At 39.5% G+C, this 24082-nt stretch overlaps 1 protein-coding gene across 1 annotated transcript; it reads left to right on the forward strand.

Moving 5' to 3' along the window:
- Positions 1-13982: 13982 nt before the first annotated feature.
- On the forward strand, positions 13983-23935 carry LOC137298462 (EGF-like domain-containing protein 2). Its single transcript, XM_067830736.1, has 11 exons — positions 13983-14036; positions 16132-16202; positions 16952-17086; positions 18321-18452; positions 18879-19105; positions 19608-19762; positions 20340-20482; positions 20927-21011; positions 21971-22151; positions 22776-22896; positions 23353-23935. The coding sequence occupies exons 2-11, from the start codon at positions 16154-16156 to the stop codon at positions 23520-23522; spliced, it is 1398 nt and encodes a 465-aa protein (XP_067686837.1). The 5' UTR covers positions 13983-14036; positions 16132-16153; the 3' UTR covers positions 23523-23935.
- Positions 23936-24082: the final 147 nt, after the last annotated feature.

Below are 24082 nucleotides of genomic sequence, written 5' to 3' on the forward strand. Positions count from 1 at the left end.
CTGAGTTATCCCACGGATAACGTACGAAATCTGTTAAAACGTTGAATTTTGATGGCAACTGTCGGCACCGGTCATCCGTAACGCTTAACACACTATGATAGAAAAGCTTCAGTTTCTTCGCTGTCTCAGATAACCTGTGAATTCGCTGTAGGTCATCCGTAAAAGCTTATAATTTGAAGCCCCCTGTCGTGCGAAGGGCTAGCATAGATAATTCCCTTGTACATACAAATGCACGCAACTGTATCGAATTGGCATAAACCAACAGCGAAGCAAATAATTGAAATATATTATAAATATTTTTCAAGTGTATACATATATTTGATCGGGTGACACATCTGTGGTCGTATTAGCTTTGTGTGTGGAACGAGCCATTATTGATGAAGACACGCTGAGATAGAAGACTATAGATCTGATCTTCAATGTTATTTTCGTCATGGTGAAAAAGATGGTGTAGATTCATAGCGAAACGGGGCCAATGACGACATCCTCCGCAGCGTGAAGCCTGATTAACCAGCTTTACTACACGATTTAGTCAACCGTGATACAATATTCTATACCGGAATATAAGCTGACATTAACTTTTCACCAACGGCTGTACAGACGGGGTAGTTATTATAAACCCAGGAAAAACGAAATTCGTTCAAGACACAATAGAAATAGAAGCCTGTTGAGATAAGAAGACGGCGTGCGAACTGACGAAATGGAAAGTTCCGAACACAATGGCTGGAGCGGATTGGGGACATCACGTATTGGCTTGAACATTTCTACCTGGGTCGAGGTTTCAGTTAGCAGCCCGGGGACATATTGTTACGAGAAACTATGATCAGTTATTGGGATGCTGAGAGAGGGGAGGGGAGGGGGCGGTGATGGTAGCACAGAGGTAACCTGTACCTCTATGATGTTATTAGTGCAACCATGCGTACGTAAGCTGTATCTAGCTGCTGGTTGTAGGTTCGAATCCAAGTACCTACTGATTCAAATCTTAAAGGTATTTCAGTATTTCACCTTCGCTAACGTACCTACGGTGTATCTGTCCGGAGAGCGGCAGTAGTTGCGTCATACAAGAGATGGTGCTTGTTTTTTTCAGTGCCTGGCACGCCACACTAAAGGCACATAAGGAATGGTTCGCTCAGTAAACTGTATCTGACTGTATGTTGCGCTGCAGTGTATCTCATTGGTCCAGTACGTTAGTGTGGGTTTCTACAAGCACACACATACATACGCACATACACACGGACACACGGGCACGCATGCACGCACGCACACACACGAACACATACATATACACAGACACAGGACTCACAACATACACGCCTCTTTTTAAGTGAGATAACCGAGAGCTTTTGGTACCACATCATCTCACCATATGTCTTACATGTGCTCCATCCTCATCTGCCTAATTAGAATTGAAAGTCCGGTTAGAACTGGTCTTCGGCAACCCATGCTTCCCATAAGAGGCGACTAACGGGGTCGGGTGCTCAGGCTCGCTGACTTGGTGGACACTTGTCATCGGTTCCCAATTGCGTAGATTTATGCTCATGCTGTTGATCACTGGATTGCCTGGTCCAGAATCGATTATTTGCAGACCGCTGCCATATGGCAGGAATATTGCTGACAAACCAAACTAGCCAAATACATCATCATGCGGTCTGTACCACAGCTTGTGACTTGGTCACACACACATGCACACACACACAACACAAAACACACACACACTCCCACACTCTCTCTCACACACACACTCACTCACCCTATGAAATTGACTAGGTGCTTTTACTGACGGCTCTATTTCCATTCTGTCGGTTACATCAGTAAAAGGGTACTTGTCATTTGACAGTGAGTTTGGTCGAAGCATAAGTTACAACTTGACTCAATTCCCTTACTTTAATTTTGTCAGTCACAGAAGTGCTAACGGGCCAAACAGTCAAACCTGCAAGGAAGGTAATTGAAGACCACCGGATACCTACCTGGGGTGATTGACATCCCCGAATTTCACAAGCTTATGAATGCTCACGTCACGTACGCTTGAACATTATTTTTGATAGTCCTTTCATAAATTACTTATAAATACATTAACGCCTTTACTTTCCTTTATTTTATGTTTCAGGCAACGAAATCAAAATAACCAAATAACCAAATAAAAATAGTGAATGGGAATGTGTTTAATAACACATATTCGATTCAGTGTTATGTGACGAACACAATCGTTGATGAATGCTTTTATTGTTCGCTAACGGCAATAAACCGACCCAAGTTTACCAGTCCGAATTCTAGCTAAGTGTTAAAATATTTCTCATGTGAAACATTCTTTCAAAGATTAGACTGAAGGTGTACAGTGGATGAGTGTCCAAAAAGACAGGGTGTATTCCCGACAGTATTTAGTTATAATGGCTTTCATTTACATTACGACTTTCTCCAATACGCTCTGTTGAAATCACACAGCATGAGCCCAACCCATTATGAACTTTGTGTTTCGCAATTTTTAAATTCAGTAACCGTGGTGGGAGGCATAGCAACTGGATTAGTATATTTTTCTTAAAAACGGCATAAATAGAATATAATAGTGTTGGGGGTTCCCTGAAATCCCAACGCCATATAGGAACTACACCACTTTTGCCGTATTTAACTTGCTGTCTGTTAAAGCCGTTCACAGAAAAGTCATAATCAAGAAAGATTCTCCTTGAATTGAGATCAACTGGGTTCATGCAAAGAAGAAAAAGGTTAATAGTTGTATCAGAAATACATACCCCACTTTCGTGTACTAAGATATTAAATACAACATGTGTAAAACCTCAGCTGTTGTTGCATATATCATAACAGTCTTAAACTTAACTTCAAATCACCTCTATTTTCCATGCATGGGCTTTGGACATTCTGTCCTGTTAAACTACACGCGATTTATAAACACGACGTTTATTCATTACAATATTAAAAAGAAATGTTATCCATTCAGCAATGTTTATGCATGTATGTATTTGTGTTTGTTTGAGTGAGAGAATGAGTGAGTTTAGTTTGACGCCGCAATATTCCATATATATGACGGCGGTCTGTAAATAATCTAATCTGGACCACACAGTCCAGTGACCAACAGCATGAGCATCGATTTGAGCACATGGGACACAATAATACGTTCAAGTCTGCAAGCCTCACCGATGGGTACCGTCTAAGGCAGTAATGGTTATGTTATATGGCGGTGGTCTGAAATTGTCGAAAAACAAAATGGAAAACACATTCCACAAAAACACCAAGATCAACAACACCAACTGTCTTCAACAGTGATTCAACCTCCAAGAAATTTATTACAACCCCGAACGTGTTACAGTAGATTTTCATTCCTTATGAGAACTTCTTATCTATCTCTGGCACACCTATCGTCTATTTCCTTCTACATCCATTAAACCGAGATGCACCATTCTGATAAACACTAAAACCGTACAGCCGCCACCTTTAGGATTTCTTCTAGTCATGTCTTTTATGAGCCCATACATGAAATCGTTTGCAGATGAAAGAAGAGTATCACTGATCAGGCCAGCTGCATCGACGTCAGAGATAACTGACAGATGTTCAAACCTGTTAAACTTTCGAGTCAACTTGTATCGTGATACGGGCAATGATGCCTGCTTGTGCGACATATTAAAGGAGTCTCTTATTTCGTTCTAAAAATTTCATTGTTCATTGTTTTTTTCTTCTGCTGTTTCAATGACGTACACTATAATAAAATGGTGCCCGAAGGGGCCCTCTAAAGTATAATGTTGATAATTTTCAAGGCAAGAAATGTATTTGGGATTGTCATGAATGAGTGAGTGAGTGTATGGATTAGCGCCGCTTTTAAAAGAATTGCAGTTATACATTCCATAATTCTGTGGAAAGAAAGACAAATTTGTTATTGTCTTAGACAAAGTGTGCCACTTTGGTGATGTTCTGTCTGAAGGGTTTCGTTAAGTTACAAGCCGAACATGATGACACATAATCGGATCCAACCCGCTGTCAAAATTATCTTTCGTGTCCAACTGGACACCGTCCAACTAAATACAATGTCTCAGTCGACAAGGTCAACCACGTTCACGGACTGTGTCGAAAGAAGAAGTTGTAATTACTAATATACTGAAGCACCAAACTGATTATAGAAAAGAAATACTGTAAAGAAATATACGAGTCTGCAGGGAATTGCTAACAATACAGGATATTTCCGTCTTGGTTCCTCGTCAAATTTGCCATTTTATTCATTGGTAATCCCAACATTAACCTTTGGTCATAGTTTATGGTTTCATATTGATATCAACTGGGGTTAAAATGTCGACGCCTTTGGGTAGTTCTACTCGTGTGTCTGCCATAACTGCCTCCAGGGATGTATTAATGTCCAGTTAGGGTTCCCAAGTAATCCTTTATGACGTATGAAGCTTCCAAGGTCGCTATGAGTGAAACCTGATTGAATATGACGGTGATCCAGATTCATTCTAATTCTTTAATACGTTTAAGATAATACGTTATCTGTGAGTGAGTTTAGTCTTAAGCCACACTAATCAATATTCCATCTGTAAGGCGGCGGTGTGTAACTAATCAGCAGCATGAGCATCCATCTACTCAATGTGATGATATGATATGTGTGAGCTGAATCAGCGAGCTTAACCGCCCGATCCCGGCAGTAGCCTCTTACAAGCATGGGTTACTGAAGATCAGTTTCAGACCGGAGCTTTACGGGTTGATTCCTGTATGTAGGTATTTTGGTAAAAAAACAACGGTTATATTCAACCTATAATTCATTCCATACCATCAGAATACGAGTTGGCACTCTTAAACAGATTGTTCGTGTGTTCGCGTTTTATAGATCATCCGCGTTCGATTTCCAAATTATGTCCACCCCTATCTTTCGTGTGGCATTTAGAAGCTGTTATTATGAAGAATACTTTGTATGGAAAGACAACCTCCCTATTGCAATGGATGCGACGTTTAGGTGCACATGCAAAACCTGTTATCAAGCTGGTGTTATCACACCATTATGGACAAAGTGCAGTAATATGGACAACGTATGAGTAATATTTGATTTGATGCATGCATCGAGGTAGATGTACAGTAAGGAGACAGTAGCACGGGTCCGTTTGAGACAGGGCTGATATGACGGTGAAGAACCACAAACCCAGCTCACGTACGCAACTCATCCCTTAAAAAAACAGACGTCTTTACAAGAGACTATCACATACATAGTCAGGCTGCTAATATGTGTAGAATTCAGCTATTTCAGATCAAACTATGATTAGAGTTTACCCCATGCGTTATTCTCTCTCATCTTTCCGCCTTGTTACCCATGTGGATGGTTCGTTAAGGAAGATGACCCCCGAGGCATACACGCTCATACACACCTGTAAACAAATTTACTCCCCCAGATACACTTGTCCATCTGTCCGTTGGGATATCACCACTTAATTACGAATGTAACGATCACCAAGAGGTGTAGCTCGAACATTATTTGCTTGATCGAAATCTGCTCTTTATACGTAAGAAGGGACAGAAGGTCAATATTCAGTAGTGACTCATATACACATACTCATGATAAGGTCGGAGTTGTTGTATGGGAAAGCTCTTGTCGCCCTTATATATCTAAGGCATCGTAACTTATAACTCTCCGTTCATTCTGTGACAAGTACAAGTACGGTGCTTAAAAAACCTTGATTACTATACTTGACGAAGCAGATCCTGGCACAAGCAAGCGAGGTAACTTTTAAGAGGTTTGAGATTGGATATAGTCACACACACACACACATCGATGCCAAGAATACCATGTTTAAACATCGCCATGAATATTTGAGCCAAGCCAAATATGCCTGTAAGGTGTCCTCCGAAACTGAATGTCATCACCTACAAAAACCCTACAGCCATGAACGTTCAGTAAGAGCTATTATCTGTAGTAATCGGATGCTGACGATGTCATCATGTGCCGTAAGTTAAGTAGGTCTTGTTTCTCTTGGGATATCTTCTGTCTCCAGATTATTGAATCGTTGGCTTTCGGTATTGTCACCGGAAGGAGGTTGGCAACAGAGCTCCAGCACGTCAGTCAAGCGAGTTACAATTAATAACACATTAGTGTGAGCTACGAGCCACATGTTGAACAAAAATGAATGATCCCGACTTTCCGATCCATTCCTCTCACTACTTGCTGGGGCGTATTCTAATCTCTGTTGTCATGAAGATCAACCCCAACCGCCGATGGACAGTCAATAGCTATGCATATGATACACATTGATATATACCACAATAATATATATATATATATATATATATATGTATGTATGTATGTATGTATGTATGTATGTATGTATGTATGTATGTATGTATGTATGTATGTATATATATATATATATATATATATATATATATACACACACACACGCACACACACACACACGCACGCTCGCACGCACACACGCACGCACGCACGCACGCACATACATATATGCGTGTGTGTGTACATGTGTCAGATTTATCAACACGAGTCCTTTTACCCGGGTTTCTATCGACATTCACACCTATTGATGCGATAACCACATTATATTTGTTACGTGGAAGATATGATAAACTTTTTACAGTTTGAGTTCTCACTCATTGTTTCATACACATACCATCGCAAATTTATGTTCATCTTCGGTCTGGACTTCCTCACACAGACTGCACAGCATTATATCTATACAAATATTAAAATGTCCGGGTGCTATTCTAACTAAGCCTCATTGCTTGTCTTATGAAATCAAAAACAGCTTAGTGAAGTTAACCAAGCATAATCGTCTGTAAAACTTGGGTGGTAACCCTTGGTGTGCGTGTACATCGTTTGTCCGCTGTTCAAAATCTGTCATCAGCATATAAACGGGCTATCCAATTTCACTTTTATTTCCTCCAACGCAGTCTAGCTTAGGTATGTTAGAATATTCTAAAACGTAGCACGATACACCCATCTATTCGCAAACAACTGATATGATCGCTTTTTTTAATCGAAACACTTTCTCATAAACACTTGCTCATGACATAGGCGGGATTTCCTAATGGCGTTGTTTCGTGGCATGTTATATCATGTAAGATTGCATTATCATACCTTGACATACCTTTTCCGCGTGAATTGCAACCTCCTGAAATAGAATTGTATAACCTCACTTTTATTTGGTTGTTTGTTTTACGCCGCTCTCAACAATGTGGTGGGGATCTGATAATATTCGAGTCTGGAGCAGACAACAGGACTTGAGTTGATGAATACCAATTCTAACCAACATCTTCACCGCGCTTTTAATTTTATGTTGTGGCACATTTGTTACTGATTCCAATCTAAATATTGTACTCAAATACATACTAATATATTTAACGAATTTGAATAAATCAATCTGTCTGTCTGTCTGTCTGACTGTGAATAAGATCAAACAATACCATATCGGAGGTGGTCAAACGTAACATACGTCATATATGGGATTACACTTTCTTAGTAAAGCAATTACTTCCGGAATTTGCAATTTACCGAGAAGATGTAATACTAAATGTGACATATGGTATCTCTGAATATAGACGAAAACTGCTTTGAAATGTTATGTATTGAGTAATTACGAACATATTAGTTTTATTTTGTGTACAATAACCATAAGTTACACTTAGTTTTGTGTGAAAAATGCCGGGTTAGATACAAGATGTAGCTAATACATGCACTGAAAGTGGCTGCATCTTAGAAACGTTCCGGAAGTAATTTCCCTCTTAGTGCATGGTACCCTCTTCGTCGCTTTTAATGTTACATGATGACTATCAAATAAAAAATGAGATTCTTTATACAAAATATTTTGAAAACTGAAGAAAACCTTTAAATCCACTTTTTTTCACCAGGGACATGTATTGAATAGCAAGATGTAGTAGATGGGAATATAGTTTTAGATGTAATAAACATTATGCTTCAATTGCAAACAAGTGTCGATCTTCGATACACATATCTGCATTTCACTGCCTACATAACGAAAAGCAAATATTGGACGCAAGCACGTAAAATAATTTGGACTTAAAAATTTCCTTTTTGAAGGGATCATTTACACCCAAATCGAATGTAACTTTCATGTAAATTACATCCCACTGACCGAGGAAAATGCACACGTTTCAAGCATTAAAAGGAGATTTTTTCAGATGAACGCTTGACGGAAAATGTAACGGATATATTTTAAATACAAAAAATATGTTGAGGAAAAGCATTACGACGACAGTAAACAGTAATACTATCGGTTCATCGTGGAAAATTGTACCCGTGCTGAGAACGTTTCTAACCTGTGCTAATGTCATAATTGAATTTGCGAAAGACGAAATGAATATCAATCAAAGTTTGCCCTTATCCATAACACGTTTGTAGTTCATTTATGTCACCGACAAACAGAACATAAAAACGTAAATGCGTCTACGATTGCTTTAGCGAATGGCGTTCATCAATTTTGGAATGACATTAGATCTCACCTCAATATGAACTATGTGGCCTAGGTTTTATTCTAAAAGGATTTTATGAACTGACTTTACCGGGAAAGTGAACAATATGAAACTAAAAGTGACATCTCTTCCAGCTGATATATTATAGGTTAGCGTATTACTGTTATAAAACAGTCCCCTTTGGTTCATCAGGGCGTGTTCGTTGACGCCCAACAGATGATTTTACTGACCTAAATGAGCGCCATTTTTATTACGTTGATTTGAAATGTTTTGTCCTTTTTGAAATTGCAAACATATTTTGAAAGAAACAGTCCAGTTAAGACATTCTTGATCGGATTACTACCATAAGACAGACTATCGATGTTGATTTTTATTATGTTGATTTTAAATGTGTTGTCCTTTATGAAATTTCTGAAAAAATGGTTTGAAAAAAGAAACAATCGAATCAAGATGTTCTTAATTATAGGACTATTCTTATTATAAGACGAACTATCGACGTTCATTTTTATGAGGAAGATTTGAGGAAGATTTGATCGTTTGTTTTAAATATCACATGAATGAACGAATGTTCAAAGTACCTTCACAGAGTGTGAGATGCACTTTAAAGCCAATTAAACAACGTGCATGAATGTTTACATAAATAATGTACACTGACAGGCGTTTAGTTCACAACAAGAACAGGAAAAGCATATGATAAAACATATTTTCCAAATCGATGGCTGAACACTAATGATGAGTATACAGTACCTCCTTCCACTTCAACAGTCCATTGGACCTTGAATGCTAAATCTAACACCGATGACGTTTTCACAGTAATGCACATCAAAAGGGCTTTCCTGTGACGTTAGAAAATATATAGAGTGAAACTATAATTTAATAAATAACGTATTTACGCCTGAAGCGGAATATCTCATTTGCCTCATTTTAGAAGAAAATCGTCATCAAATACTACACACAAGGTACTTAGATTCTCAGATTCAACACGCACACCAATATAATTTGCTTTATCCCCACACCATCACACTATCGCCTCAGTGATGACATCCTGTAACAAAGATATAGAATATCGGGATTTAATTACAAAATAAGTTTCAAATGGAAAAGTAAATATTTTCGTTCCCATTCACGAGCGTGACCACCCCCGTTTACAGGATCCATTCTCCTTTATCAGTTGCTGTTATCTGTCTGTGTCTCTATGTCCTTAGCCGAGGGACAAACATGTGATGAGGGCAATATCTTAACAAAATACATATCGTGTGGAACCGTTATTCGTCGCGAGATGCTATCATTCTGTAAACAAATACCTGTGTACAGGTGTGAATGCTCACCGAAAGCAAAACGCGTAAGAATGTGGGATGTTATTCGTTGAAGGATTCCTTGTCATAAGTATTTGTTTAGGGATATCGCTGGTTTTCCAACAGCTAAGCACATAACCGAATTGTATTTGTATATCATTACCTGGGCTTTTTGACGTACACACATGCATACATACACGCAAATTTAAACATACACGCAGGCGTGCGCGCACACACACATGCACGCGCACACATACAAACATGTATACATACACACACTCACACACATACAAACATGTGTACATACACACACACGCACGCAAGCACACATACATACATGCATGCATGCATGCATGCATACGTATTTCAAGGTAGACATTCTATGATCAACCATGAATTAGTGTTTTGGTAAGATGATCATTGTCTCGATACACTGTCGATTCGAACACATTCAAGTAACTCCTTACACCGCTCCGGGAGAAATACCACAGAGGCAAGTGTAGGAATGAAATTCGTTTTTCAAGATTGCGTATATCAAATACCTTTCATTACTGACGGACAAGTATGTGTTTTGTAACGAGTGTCTCGACACACATTCCCACTCTTACAGACATACAAGAACCATGAACACTTCTCACGTATATATAGGTAATCCGATGACTAACACCATGATCATCGAGGTAAGAGAGTTTAGAATCGGAGGCAGCAATGGCCAAATAGAGCCTTACCACCCGATCCCGTTAGTTATCTATAGGTATACTTGCCAGGTGTTGATTTTAACCCGGATGTTCACGGATTGTATATATATATATATATATCAACGGGTTAATCTAGTGTTAAAATTTGACGCATCACTGACAAGAATTATGTCCAATACCATTTCGTAACTTCGCTGTCGGGAACAAATGACCTACCTATTGGTGGATTTCAGAATACCCTAATCTTTACGAAAACCCCTTTTCGTTCGTAACAGTACAATCGGCATTGCTCTTGGCAGATATATGTCATGGTAAAAGAACGTATTTCATCGTTTCTGTTCTTTCGGCGTCACGGTGCCAAACATAACGAGCTGAGTCACGGTTTAATTGTATTAGCGGCCACGCTTTACAAAAATGCTTCTGTTCTAAACATACAAATACCATCAATTAAACTGATGGACACAATAAGTTTATGTCGAAAACATGCATAAACTTTATTTGCCACAAGGGTATACATAACAGACAACATTTAAATTCCAATATGTTAATATATCTGGATTTATACTGGTGCATTTCTACATCAAAGATGTTTCATTATCTGTCACGTCTTCATGGACCATTGTTAGTTTCTTCTTTATATAATCCTATAACGATTCTTATATGTGGTGATAATATCTATTAATGATACTCGGTTTTACATTTGAAAGAAAAGGCAATGAAATGAAACGTTGTGGATCAAAGAACAATAACTGTCATAAAGAACAAGATTGGAAAATGTAATGTTATATGGTGGAGATTCGTATGCGCTTAACTAGGAGTAACCCAAATGAATGGATTCACACAGAACGACGTGATACATCACGACATCTGGACATTTGTAGGTTACAGTGCTGCTCGCCAGGATACTGGCAGGGTGGCCAGCGCTGTTACCGCAGGCAACATACATCACCTTCACTGGAAGCTGACACCCAGATCACTGACAGGATTTGTCAAAAAAATTGTCTGCTAAAATTCGTCTAACTTCTCTGTGAACAAACGTGGAAAGTTTTCAACGAAACAACTCAAGGCTGAAGAATTACATTTTAGCATTGGTAGGGTTTGTCATTTCTTATTCAACTGCTAAAAATTAAGAAACGAAAACTGTTCTGTTAAGCGCGGAGGAATTTTCTAGAAAGAAACTCCAGTCATTGGACACTCTGTAAGCATGACACTTAAGTACCTTCGTTAAGATATGTCCTTTGATTATTTAACTGCTAAATGTTACGAACATGAAATAATTAATGTGTAAAAATTAACAAAAAGGATTTACCTGTCCTATTACGGCACAACAACACTGGCCCACTGATTATACCCTACGGCAAAATATCGTACACTTTGGGGTTCATTGTATGGCCAAAAACACAGACTCTCAAAAACTTACATTGGATTTGCGGAGTATGTTCGTTTACAGTTTGAATCTTTGCAAAGAGCATGACCTCATCTTTTATATTGATGCTCAAATATTTCGTTTTTAAACATTGTGGCGAGGCACATTATCGTCGGGCACTTAATTGACTGCAGTTTGACAGTGCTAATAAAGCTTTTTAATGGCTCTTGGAAGTGATACATACAGGGTGAATACTTGTGAATGTCAACTCATGTGACATGAGCAATATATTGAGTATACTCTTGGTTTTACATCAGGTCGTGGCCCAAATATTACAGAAGGTGGTATTATAAAATGTTCACTTTTTCCTGAAGGCGTATTTAAAACAAATCAATAATAAACTTGACTCTATCTCTAGAATACAACACACCATGAAATCGTCAACAATAATTATGTTTGTCTAGCTATAGATTTGTGAGTGTTATTGATTAGTCGTTTCTACATCATTCGGAGTTCCGTTAAGAACGTTTCAGTACATTGATCCACACGAACACCAGTATTTTGCTAGAAAATACATGATTTTTGACATTGTAAAGTTCACATAAATTCTTATCAGTACTTTTTGATCGACACAAACAGCAATGAAATTCTACAGCGTCACTAGAAAAAAACAACAACAAGGTAAACTGTATCAGACTATTGAAGACAAAATAAACTATTGCGCAGTTTGGAAATATTTATCAAATCAGTACTAAAATGACAAATAACATTCATTTAACTGTAAAATGTTATAAACTCAAACTATTCTGTGGTGGTACTATAGGGATAGGAATTCCTACGCGTAGCTTCCACGCCCAGTCAGAAAAACGTTAGTCAGCCGGAAGGTAGCGAATGTAAAATATGTTTTCTACATGTTGTAAACAAAAAGGGTTCATGGTCTCTCACATATAATAATACTGCCAAAGTAGTAAATCTAACAGACAATACATCGTCGGACAAGTCACGTAAACAAAACCTATGTCATGCTGTTTGATGCGCAGCACCCATCCCATCCCGTTGTGTGTCCCTGGTAGTCTGATTCATATCAAGCCGAATAACCAAGAGGTGTTTTTATTAACTCGCTCTTTTCAGAAGAGTCTGTTTATTGACCGACGATGACAGAATAGTTTCAGTTTTGAAGATGATTATCGGTGTATCATGACGGTTGTTTGCGAGGGCGTACTGCCCTGTAGCTAAAAACAACACAAACACACTTATCTACTCCAGATAGAATCATATATGTGCAAGCATCTACTTTAAAACACGCATCAATATATGCAGAGAGATTTACCTGTTCGCCGTCCGATTCAGACTTTCATACATGTATGTACAGGAGGGTATACTTAAATATACCATTATAAAAGGTAGAGGGTATGGACTGATAAAATGCAAATGATGAAGTCACGAAGAAAAGAGATGAAGAAAAATTAAGCGGAAATGTAAAAATTATTCTATTCCTTCGGAAATGTTTCATCTGTATGCCATTGGATATATATTACTTTTTCTCATGTGCGTTGGCATTGGCTCGAGGTATGTTTACAAAATGAAATATTCCTTAATTACTTTTGATGGTAGACAATATTCTGACGCTATGTCGCTACAGATACTTCACAGGAGTTTACATAATACTATCAAGCAACCGCAAGTCTACATGAAAATTATGCCTGTAAAAGACATTCTTCAATTCACCGTTACGTGTGTCTCCTTAGTATGAAAGGCAGTATCAAAACTACCCAGGGCTTATTATATTATATTACCTTAGCTCGCGCAAACTAAGTGGATACTGAAAACAATCTTTTTATCACACACAGTGCATTGAATACAGACTAAAGAGAAAAACGTTAATGTGTAGTATGTTAGTAGGGTTATACTTGGTTGGGTAATCTAGCTCGGTGTCCAAAAGTTGACATCAAGCCTAAGGTTATATAGGACCTATATATAAATTCAGCCATTTTGGGCTGGACATGCGTGTGGGCGGTTCTTGTGCAACCCACGTGGGTCGACGTAGTTGATGTTCTATTGGCTACTCTGTGTATTGCTCTGTTCCTGCTATCCAGATGAACATACAGACAATAAGAACCTTATCAACACAACAATCGACATTTCGAGCCGAGGTGTATAAAAGGTCTTCGCAATCGAAACTATAGCAGTGTCCAAGAATTTCGACAGGTTTTAACTCTAAAAGAGCGTGAAGGACCAAAGGTAAGAAATTATAGGGTTTTTTTTCAAAATATCATTTCCACTTACACCTTCTTCCTTTAAGGTATATTTGTTTTCATTGTTTGGCCTAGTGATTGCTGCTTCAACACTGTGGCCTATTTACGTAATTTTGTCAAACTGCATTAAAAAAGCGTGATGTTTTTAAGTAATATAATACTATGGTGCACCACAGATACAAAATGTTACCCCACTTTATGTTCAGTTGTGTCCCTTGTGTTTGAAGCCCATATGTCTTGGTTTGAATCTTGGGTTTTAAGAATACATTAATGGTTCGTGAAAGATCTACAACTCTGTGACCAGGCTCTCCTCGCAAACTAAATGGGCGTTAGGTAGCCTAGTGGTTAAAGCGTTGGCTAGTCACGCGGTTCCAATCCCCCATGAGTACAACTTTTGAAGCCCATTTTGGTGTCCCCCCGCCGTGCTGTTGCTGGAATATTGCGATGAGCGGCCTAAAACTAAACTCAGTGAGCTCAGTCAGAAACTAAAGCTCGTGAAATGTCAAAATTAGCGATACGATGATCACATCACACAATACAGTTCTTCCATGCAACGTCGTTAGGGAAACGTTTGTCTCATGAGGCATTCCTGCTGGTGCGATAACTAGGTCAAGCAATTTCAACACTATGTTTCGTCGATCTTATAATTAGGTTCACACTAACCGTGATAAAAACGTTGGTGTTGTGCAAACATGGAAAATCGGAAATCTTTTCCTAAATCATTAGGAAATGTCCAGATGTCTTTCGTGAGACTTTGGCTACACCAGAGTAACTGGTTACACAAAGAAGTCTTTTAACGTTGCTTCATTAACGCAAATGTCTCGGGGAGGCGACGGTGTTGAGCGGAGAGTAAACAAGACTCTTTTCAAATTATTTCTGTTGATTATGAATATGGCATTGAATTAATAGTTAAGGAGCTTAACGAAAGTGCCACTTTCGACCAAAGCCTCACTTTCGGCCAATCTATAATCACAAGCAAACATATCATAGATTAGTATCTGGTATGATAGGACTCCAACACACGACCTTAACTGACTCACCTACTTACTCTGTGATTGTTGCGTCGATAAGTACTATTTGTGTGAACTGACACTAATACCTCTACCAGCTCACCCGCATCATCGACAATGTATCAGTTATTAACCAAAGGCATTCTGTGTAATTTCATAGCCATATTTCCTGCTCTAGGTAACATGGCAGTATTGTGCCTTAAGCTTTTGAGGTCATTTTGTCTTACGGGTCTTGTGTCAGTTTCCAGTCGTGGTATGTGGCCGCAGACATAAGTATCCCGCTATTGTCTATCGTGTGTTTTGGACAAAACATTGCTCACTGCAGGTGAGGCAAACAAATAAGGTTAATATAGCCCCCCTTTAGCGATCACCCGTGCTATCTAGAGGTTATCTACCGTGAATTATAATAAAAGATGATTTGATGGCTCTCCGTTATTGCCTACAAAACAGAACAATGGAGCACAAGGGATGTGCCCATGAGTAAACATACACGTCGGGCGTCTGACAGAGGTCACAGTGAAATTGTATGTGCCAATTTCTTTCAATTAAAGGTCACACTGTATTTATTGCGAGTGACTGTCTGTCCATCTTAGATGCAGTGACTAAATATCTGAGTCATAATAAACGAAGGCCGTAGCCAACATTACATATGTGAGTGAGTGCCCTGATTCGATTTTTTTTCTCCCTTTCTATTCTTTCCTTCGTTCGCCCTTCCAATCATCCCACCCCACCCCCACCCAACTCGGTTTATCTCTGGCGACGTGGTGCATCTCTCCCTAACGCTTCATTTCCCTTGATTAATTCTTTCTTTTTCTGTTTGCCTCTCCATCACTCTTGATCTGATCTTATTTACTGTCTCAGTCTCTCCGTGTCTCTCTTTCTCTCTCGCTCTATCTCTCCCTTTCTCATTCTCTCACTTCTGTCTGCATTGTGATTTCCCCCACTCAATCACTCTCTTGTATCTGGCTCTTTTTCTCACTCACTCCACTCTGCCTTCTCATTTACCTCTCTCTTCTCTCTTTCATATATCTTACGCGAGAACTCTCTTACTCTCTTTCCGTCTTTTCCCAGGAGATCATCTCTCGAAATCTGCATGATGAGGAGTCTTACATTGTGTATTGTGGCTTTGCTGGCTCATCTAGGTGAGTTCCTGTATCACGTTGCCTTGCTTTGCCTTGCCTTATAATGTAATAATACACTGGTAATTCATAATAGATGTCGGGAAATCAAAATTCCATCAGATTAGCATGTTCTTAAACATATTATGAAGTATATAAGTATTTATCAGAAAACATATTCAAATAATTATTCTCATCGTCATTGAAAAGTAAACTGAAATGCAAAAGAAAGTACGCACTTAGGAATAGCGTATAACAGCGTAAATATTTTGAAAATTGAGTTACAAGTGACAAAACACTAAATATACTCCCCATCAAAAGTTTAATGTCAGTTGAAACACTCACTATATGTTACATAATTATATTATACATATGGTTACGTCGAAGATGAATTTCTCCAATAACTTAGGGGAAGCAATTGCAGTTGAATTGCACGAGGATCATGCATCAAATTAAATTGTTGAAATACATGTGCAAAAATATCGTGCATGAGAACAGGTGCGTTTTGGTGCAGTTTTTTTGTTGAGATTTTGCCAATTTTCACCAAGTGTTCTCATGACAATAATCTTTTCAACTTTACAAATTTGTTTTACAATGCATCAGTTCATGCGTAATCTGTACCTCGAAACAGTATGGAATATTTACCAAAATCTAGTTTAGAACAGTTGCCTGAAGTAAGTGGCTACATCAACACCAGTGAGTCTAAACTTTTGATGGGTAGTCCATGCCAGTATGTCATGTCATTGTATATTAATCTGAAGTCCAATTTCTAGCGGCTGCGTCATTTGATTGCCGTCGAACATCGCAGTCCTGTGCAGCATCAACAACGTGTTCTTTCACTTCAAGCACCTGTGACTGTACGTCCGCCGCAAGCCCATCTCAGGGACACGACTGTAATCTAATAACGTGTAAGTGCTCATCTCTGAACTATACTTCCATGTGGTCTTTGATTTAGTAGTGAGTGGCTGAGTCAGTGCATCAGTATGGTATACGCCGTCGTATTTAGCAATAGTGTAGCAATATCACGGTGGGACACCAGGAACCAGCTTCGCACATTATATCCGGGATTTTATGTCGGGATCGAACCGAGACCTTCCGTGTGATGAGGGAATGTTTAAACCCTAAGCTACCCGAAGTACACTTTGTAGAGTGAGTGAATTGATTGCACGCTGCCGCTTTTAGCAATATTCCAGCAATATCACGGTGGGACGACAGGAATCGGCTTCACACATTGTCGGGAACGAAGCCAGGTCTTTGGTGTGATGTACCCCAAGTACACTTTGCAGAGTGAGTGAGTGGATGGGTGGATTACCATCGCCAGTGTTCCAGTTATATCACGGTGTGCCAGCTTAAAGTGGAAGGGAGGCCCGAAATAAAATTAAAATTGGCCAGTCTCAGTAAACATAAACTCAGTATTATTCGTTGCATTGCTTATACTAAGTCTAAAAAAACCCAAGTAGGGGGCCGCGTCAGGTAACCTCTTCAGTCGTGCAATCATAACATAGCTTTCCAAATCGCGAAAAGTGACATTCGCACCTACCTTTTGAACATTTTTACCTCGAGAAAGTTTGGACCCGAACGATTCCTAATCTATTTTCCGTATGATCGCTTCCGTGTGATGCACATGGATCACGCCACAACACTGAGTAAACAGGGTTTTTGTCAGGTTTGTATATTTATATTTCCCCGGAAAAATGTACTGAAACAAAGTTGTTACATTTCGATAATGAGTTTCTCATCAGGAATATACTGACAATATACCATTAGGTAACAGAAGACATTTGGATTGATCCATTCAAGGGAGGTTACCGCCTGTATAACTAGGTATGAAGCCGATACAGAACATAATCGTCCGTGTTTTAAAACACCCCATAAAATTTAAAACATTCAGATGTATCTCTGTAATTGTTTGTCAAAAGTTGGTACATCTCCGTGTGTTTCTTCTTCCAGCCTTGTCAAATAGGCTCCTCATCCGTGTCCGACTAAGGGACATAACTCTCCAGAGAAGATCTAGACACCATTAACGGCATGGCGCACGGGTAGCCATCGATATGATAAAGCTGACATGAATCAGTGTTAATCAGCAGTAAAATCGTCTTGTACGATTGTGGATATTAATGTGAAAAAGGACTTTCTATTTAGCTCAGGTAGGAGTCGGCGCATGCCTGACCTCGGATCCGTGCAGCACAGACGGTACCTGCTACGATGACGCTGGAACAGCCAGGTGCTATTGTACTGCAGATTCATACGGTACCATTTGTGACCAAAAACGACGTAAGTGAAGCATTGGACAACTGTTCGTCAGATATATTACGGTTAACAAGGTCGTCAAGTATATTATGATTAACAGCATTGTGAAGTAATAACAACCAAAATATCTCAACTATTTAACCTTTCGGTCTTCCTTTATCCAAATATGTTTCTTTACACAAACGTTAGGACTATTTTATATTGCAACGATGATCAGTTTAGGCCAACAATAAACAAGCCTTTGCATTAGTTCATGACGGGTACCACTGTAGGGGCAGGATACGTTCACCTGATGGTGAACCTTCGGTATCATCACTGTTTGACAGTTTATGAACATATGCTAATGGTATCGTACAAGCGGCTCTGTTTTTAGCATAGTTCTCTTATGGGTGTGGTAAATCTTCTGTCGTTTTTATAACTGCGAATGTTCATTCTGTTATCTTCATCCAGTGACGGTGGCGTGTGAAACAGGCAAAATGGTGATAGGCGTGAACCCAGCTGGAACAGCGTTCTCTGGGCATGCTTACGTGCAAGGCCAACGTGCCGATGCAAGCTGTAATCTTGCTGCAGTGCCAAATCCTACATCGACGGCAGACAGCATTCCAGATACGTGGATGGGATATGCACTTGATTTGGCCAACACCGGTACAACCTGTGGAGATGTTGTAGCCGTCAACGTAAGTTGTATTGATAACACTACTACTATAGCTACTACTGCCACTGCTCCTGCTGCAACTACTACTACTACTACTACTTACAATAGTACTGCTGCTACTACTGCTGCTGCTGTTGCTATTACTACTGCTGCTGCTGTTACTACTACTCTACTTCTACTACTGATGTTGCCACTACTACTAAAGCTACTACTATGACTACAACTCTACTCTACTCTATTGCTACTACTGCTGCTGTTGCTGCTTCTCCTACTCTGCTCTTCCTACTAATACTATTACTCAGCCACTATTTCTACTCCGCTACTACTGCTGTTCATACTACTACTACTACTACTACTACTACTACTACTACTACTACTACTACTACTATAGCTACTGCTAATACTGTTACTTATGTTTTACTCTCAAACGTGCATACTTCAGTGGTTCATTTTCAGGACGATTATGTTCTGCATCGGCTTCATACGTAGTTATACAGGCGGTAACTTACCACTATTTTTTACAGACTGGAGGTAAAACTGAATACACACGCATTATCGTCGTTCAGTACGAGAGTGATTTCCTGACCTCCATCGACGACCTCTTCACTGCAAAGTGTGTCTTCGACGATACCGGGGCTTTGGTGTTCAGTGGAATCGCCAAGCTTGATCCAACGGCTTTGTGAGTGTCAACTAAACGCGTCAAATGATGATGATGATGATGATGATGATGATGATGATGATGATGATGATGATAGTGTATTCATAAAGCGCTCACATTCACGTAACTACTACATACTCAAGGCGCTGGAGTGTTCCCTCGATCAATGGCTGTATGTTTTTGGCTGGTTTTGTTGCAATCCGTTTAACCTACTCAACTCCCTGTGCAGTATTCAAGTTATTGAAATAACTTGATTCAAATTATTCAACCCAGTCAACAAATTGACATAGCGCTGGAGAATAACTGAATAGATAACAGAATCCCATGTGCAATAGTATCATACAATGAGGTCTTTAAATTTCAACAGGTCTATGCTACAGACTTTGGGGCTTTCGAAATCAAGAGGCGCGAGTCAAAAGATTAAAGAAATAGCGACCGATTTGTAATGATTAACATTGCCTCCATCATCTTATATATAGCCATGGCGACGTTTATGTTGTGCAACGCCGATTACTCCTATTCCCCTGACTTTTATTGCTGCCTTTGTTACCTATTATATGGCTTTAGTGAGGTACTACTGATTGTGTGTTATGCGCAGGACCGGAAACCTGAACGAAGTATCTGCAGAAACACAGTTCTCTCCCGTGAGCTTGGCACTGACGAGCGGAGGTTCGCCGGTCGTATCAACAACGCCTATTAATGTGGGATCTGAGCTCCTGTTTACATTCACAATACCCACAGGTAAACATATGGGCCTAAATTAGACTTTTCATTACGTACATATTATGATATCACCTGTGTCCAGTTTTGCGTAATTCCAAATATGAGATCTGAATATATCTGAACGTCCATTCCTATCCTAGTCTTAACGACAGCGAGCTTTTGTTACAACGATTTATTACTTGTCCTTGTCCAACTGTTGTTATTATTTGTTGTGTAACACCGCCCTAGGCAATATTCCTCCTATATGACATCCGTCTGTAAATAGTTGAGTCTGAACCAGACAATCCAGTGATCGACGTCATGTGCATCGATCTACGCTTTTGTCAGCTTACTGGATAGTAGTAATACGAGCTATCCTCCTCGAACTTTATGAAGGTTTTTACGTAACATGTATATTTTCTCAAAACGTGTGGTAAACAAATCATTAAACGATATGCTTACACATAGTTTGTTAATGTGCAGAATACGAGTCGATGAGGATTGTAACAGCAGTCGCAAATAACACAGTTACTGCAGATTTGAAAACGCTGAATATCGTCACCGCCAGGTACGTACATGAAACTATGTTAGAGTTGATCGTAAATAGCTATGATACTGATTACTCAGGAGGCCTGCTTAGTGCTGTTAATATCCATCATGTAACTATATGTATATATGTATTTATCCGAGTAGCTGATCGCTGTCTCTTTGTTGTTTCATGCCACACTCAGCAATATTCTAGTTATATGGCGGGAATCACCATATTGCCAAATCTGGGCTAGACATCCAGTGATCAACAACATGAGCATCGGTCTACGCAATTGGCATTCGATTACATGATTATCTAATAGGTTAGAGTGGTTAAGATTGCGCAATTGTGCGATGACACAGATCGATCCCATGTGACGTTTTCGACGGCTTTTTGGCGTGAAGTAAAGGGACCTGAGACATTTTCATCGTGGACTTGTTTATCAAAGAGAAAATACTTCATTGTGATTTTGCATTTATGAAGGTACAAATGTAAAGGTATCTGTTCACGCTGTAATCTCGCCCAGCCTACGGGCGGTGGGACAGGCTTGCTTTTTCAAAACGTTTGTTCGTCACGCTCGATTTCCCAAATGGGTACAACCTGTGAAGCACACTTGTGGTGTCGTCGCCGTGATGTTGCTGGAATGTTGCTGAAAACGGCGTATAACTAAACTCACTCACTCGCTCACTCACGGAAGCAAGCTTGCATCACACGAGCTGGTGGGCAGGGTGAGCCTGACATTACGTTTTCAGAACAATGTTTAAATGGCAGGTGAAACGGCATGACATGCTTACCCTTTCTGAGGACAGCCGGTGTCATCATGGAATTTTAGAGGTCCATCTAAAAGCTTTTCAGAGAGTTTTCATGTCAGTCAGTTTTAATACTCAGTGGGAAACTGTCTGCGGTTGGGCAAGGCTGATATTTAGCTTTACATTCACATGTATACATACATAAACGAAAAACATATTAACATTAATTTATTCCGTTGTATTCAACAGTTGCATGGATGATGCAGCCTATCCCATCTCCGTTGAAGCCCCAGCCCGCGGCTCAGCGGGAACAGATAAAAGGGAGATAACTCTCAAACTGAAAGCCTTCCACTTTGATGGAAATGACGAGGTTGGTTTCAAGTTCACCGTTAAAGTGTGCCTCACAGCAAATGATGCAGACTGCAATCCTGTAAGTATTGACCTCTAAATAAAATGTGATGACTACGCTAATTTTTTGCAAGAAAGCCTTCTAAAATAAACGGTCAATAAAGTTTCCCGTTCCAATGATTTTTTTCTGTGTCACCCTTTAAATATATGGACGATAACGACAGGGAAGTTCCCACAGAAGGGTGTGAACGTGAAATGGTTGCATTTCATATCCTCATTTTTCGTTCATAAATGTCACTATAAATCGGGGACTATCAAGTGATTTTCGCTGGATTCTGTTTGCTTGTGTTGGTTTCGGCTTGATGGTATCACGTGACACAATCACGTGATATGTGTCCATATCTATCGGCTATTACATTCCAGCTGGTTTAGGTGCACTATGTTTTGCTGAATAAATATGTCTCTTTTCCACTTAGGTGTTATGAACTTGTCAGAAGTATCCATTGGTTGTACTGTGTACCATTTCTTTTTAAAATGGATTTTACAAGAATTGTTTACCATATGACCCAAATAAGGATGGGATGTTTAGGAACGTCAAATATATATTTATCAAAAGAAGTTAGAGAACACCACTTCTTTCAAATTACATTGTCAACCTGTCATGTTTTTTATATCTTTGAAAAGAACAACATCTACAACATTTCAGGCAACGTGTAACGGTGTTGCCGGCAGTGGCTTTGGCCGGAAGAAGCGAGAGACTAGTGGTGATGAGAAAGTCATCACTAGATTCATCACTGTGCGAGACGCCCAGTCTTTCGGACTAGAGGGTAAGGATGTTATGTTTGAAATGATTTTAATTTCACCTCGATTACACTGAATCAGTCTTACGAATATCCTATTGGCATTTCTTTACTGACATTAATGTGATTGGTCGAGAGTAGTTTAACCAACGATTGTGAGGATGGTTTGATGCTTAATGCCACAATCAGCAATATCCCAGCAATTTGGTGGCCGTCTGTAAACAAATCTGTCTTGGCAAGGCAATCCAGTGATCAATAGCATGACCGTCGATCTACGCAGTCGGGACACGATGACATGTATCATTCAAGTCAGCGAGCCTTACAAGCATGGGATGTTAAACATAAATTCTAGCAATGAAATGCTTCAGTAGTTTTCTGGGAAGGCTTAAACTGAAGCCGATATAACCCGAAAACGACCCGTTGTCTATTGACTCTCATTACATCTGGTATTAGACAACTCACGTAAATCTTCTTTCTTTACAGGTCAAACTGGATTGACAAACAGCGACTGCCAGATAACTGGTCAGACAACTGCTGCCATGGTTGCCATGGGAATAGTTATCTTCACACTTCTCATCCTTTGCCTTGTGCTCATCGTTCGCTTTGTGTCCCACCGTAATCGCTCCGAATCCAAACAGGACCTCCACTCTTAAAACCATGATGGCGAGCGGCAGTACAAGTTGTCTGCACAAAAAACACGTTCTTTCACCACCAGAACAACTGACAGTTTGGTGTACATTAATTTCGTAAATACTCATAATTACACATTCATTTAGAAAACTATGTATTCAATGACAACTTGGTGTTTGAACAGTTGTTTAGTTCATATGCATGAGCGCAAAGAGTTTGTTTATAATGTCACTTAGGTTTAGAATGTAAATACACCAGAAGAGGGTTCTCTCTATCGGACCCATACTCAAACTGCTGCTAACAGAATGTTTTGTCACTCTTATACTTGTGATAGTTCGTACCTTAGATCTCCTTCAGCTAATATCGATATAGATATTGCACATCTTTATGTTGTATTCTCATAGTTTTATATTTTCGTAATAAAACATCTGACGAAGAGCATCATTTTCATTCGTCTAAACTGTTGAAGGAAAGTATACAATCTCCATCAGGATTAGGGCGGTGGGGTAGCCTGATCGGCACGCTTAAGGCCCGTGTTTGATACCCGACATGGGCTCAATGTGTGAAGCCTTGAGCTGTAACG

This window comes from Haliotis asinina, chromosome 10 (assembly GCF_037392515.1).
Source record: "Haliotis asinina isolate JCU_RB_2024 chromosome 10, JCU_Hal_asi_v2, whole genome shotgun sequence".
Taxonomy (NCBI): Eukaryota; Metazoa; Mollusca; class Gastropoda; order Lepetellida; family Haliotidae; genus Haliotis; species Haliotis asinina.

Bases quoted from the DNA above. Each gene is read 5' to 3' on its own strand.
- LOC137298462 (XM_067830736.1), top strand. From the start codon at position 16,154: ATGATGAGGAGTCTTACATTGTGTATTGTGGCTTTGCTGGCTCATCTA. The intron at 21,012-21,970 runs GTACGTACATGA...TGTATTCAACAG, and splicing joins CTGAATATCGTCACCGCCAG to TTGCATGGATGATGCAGCCT. The intron at 22,897-23,352 runs GTAAGGATGTTA...CTTTCTTTACAG, and splicing joins CCAGTCTTTCGGACTAGAGG to GTCAAACTGGATTGACAAAC.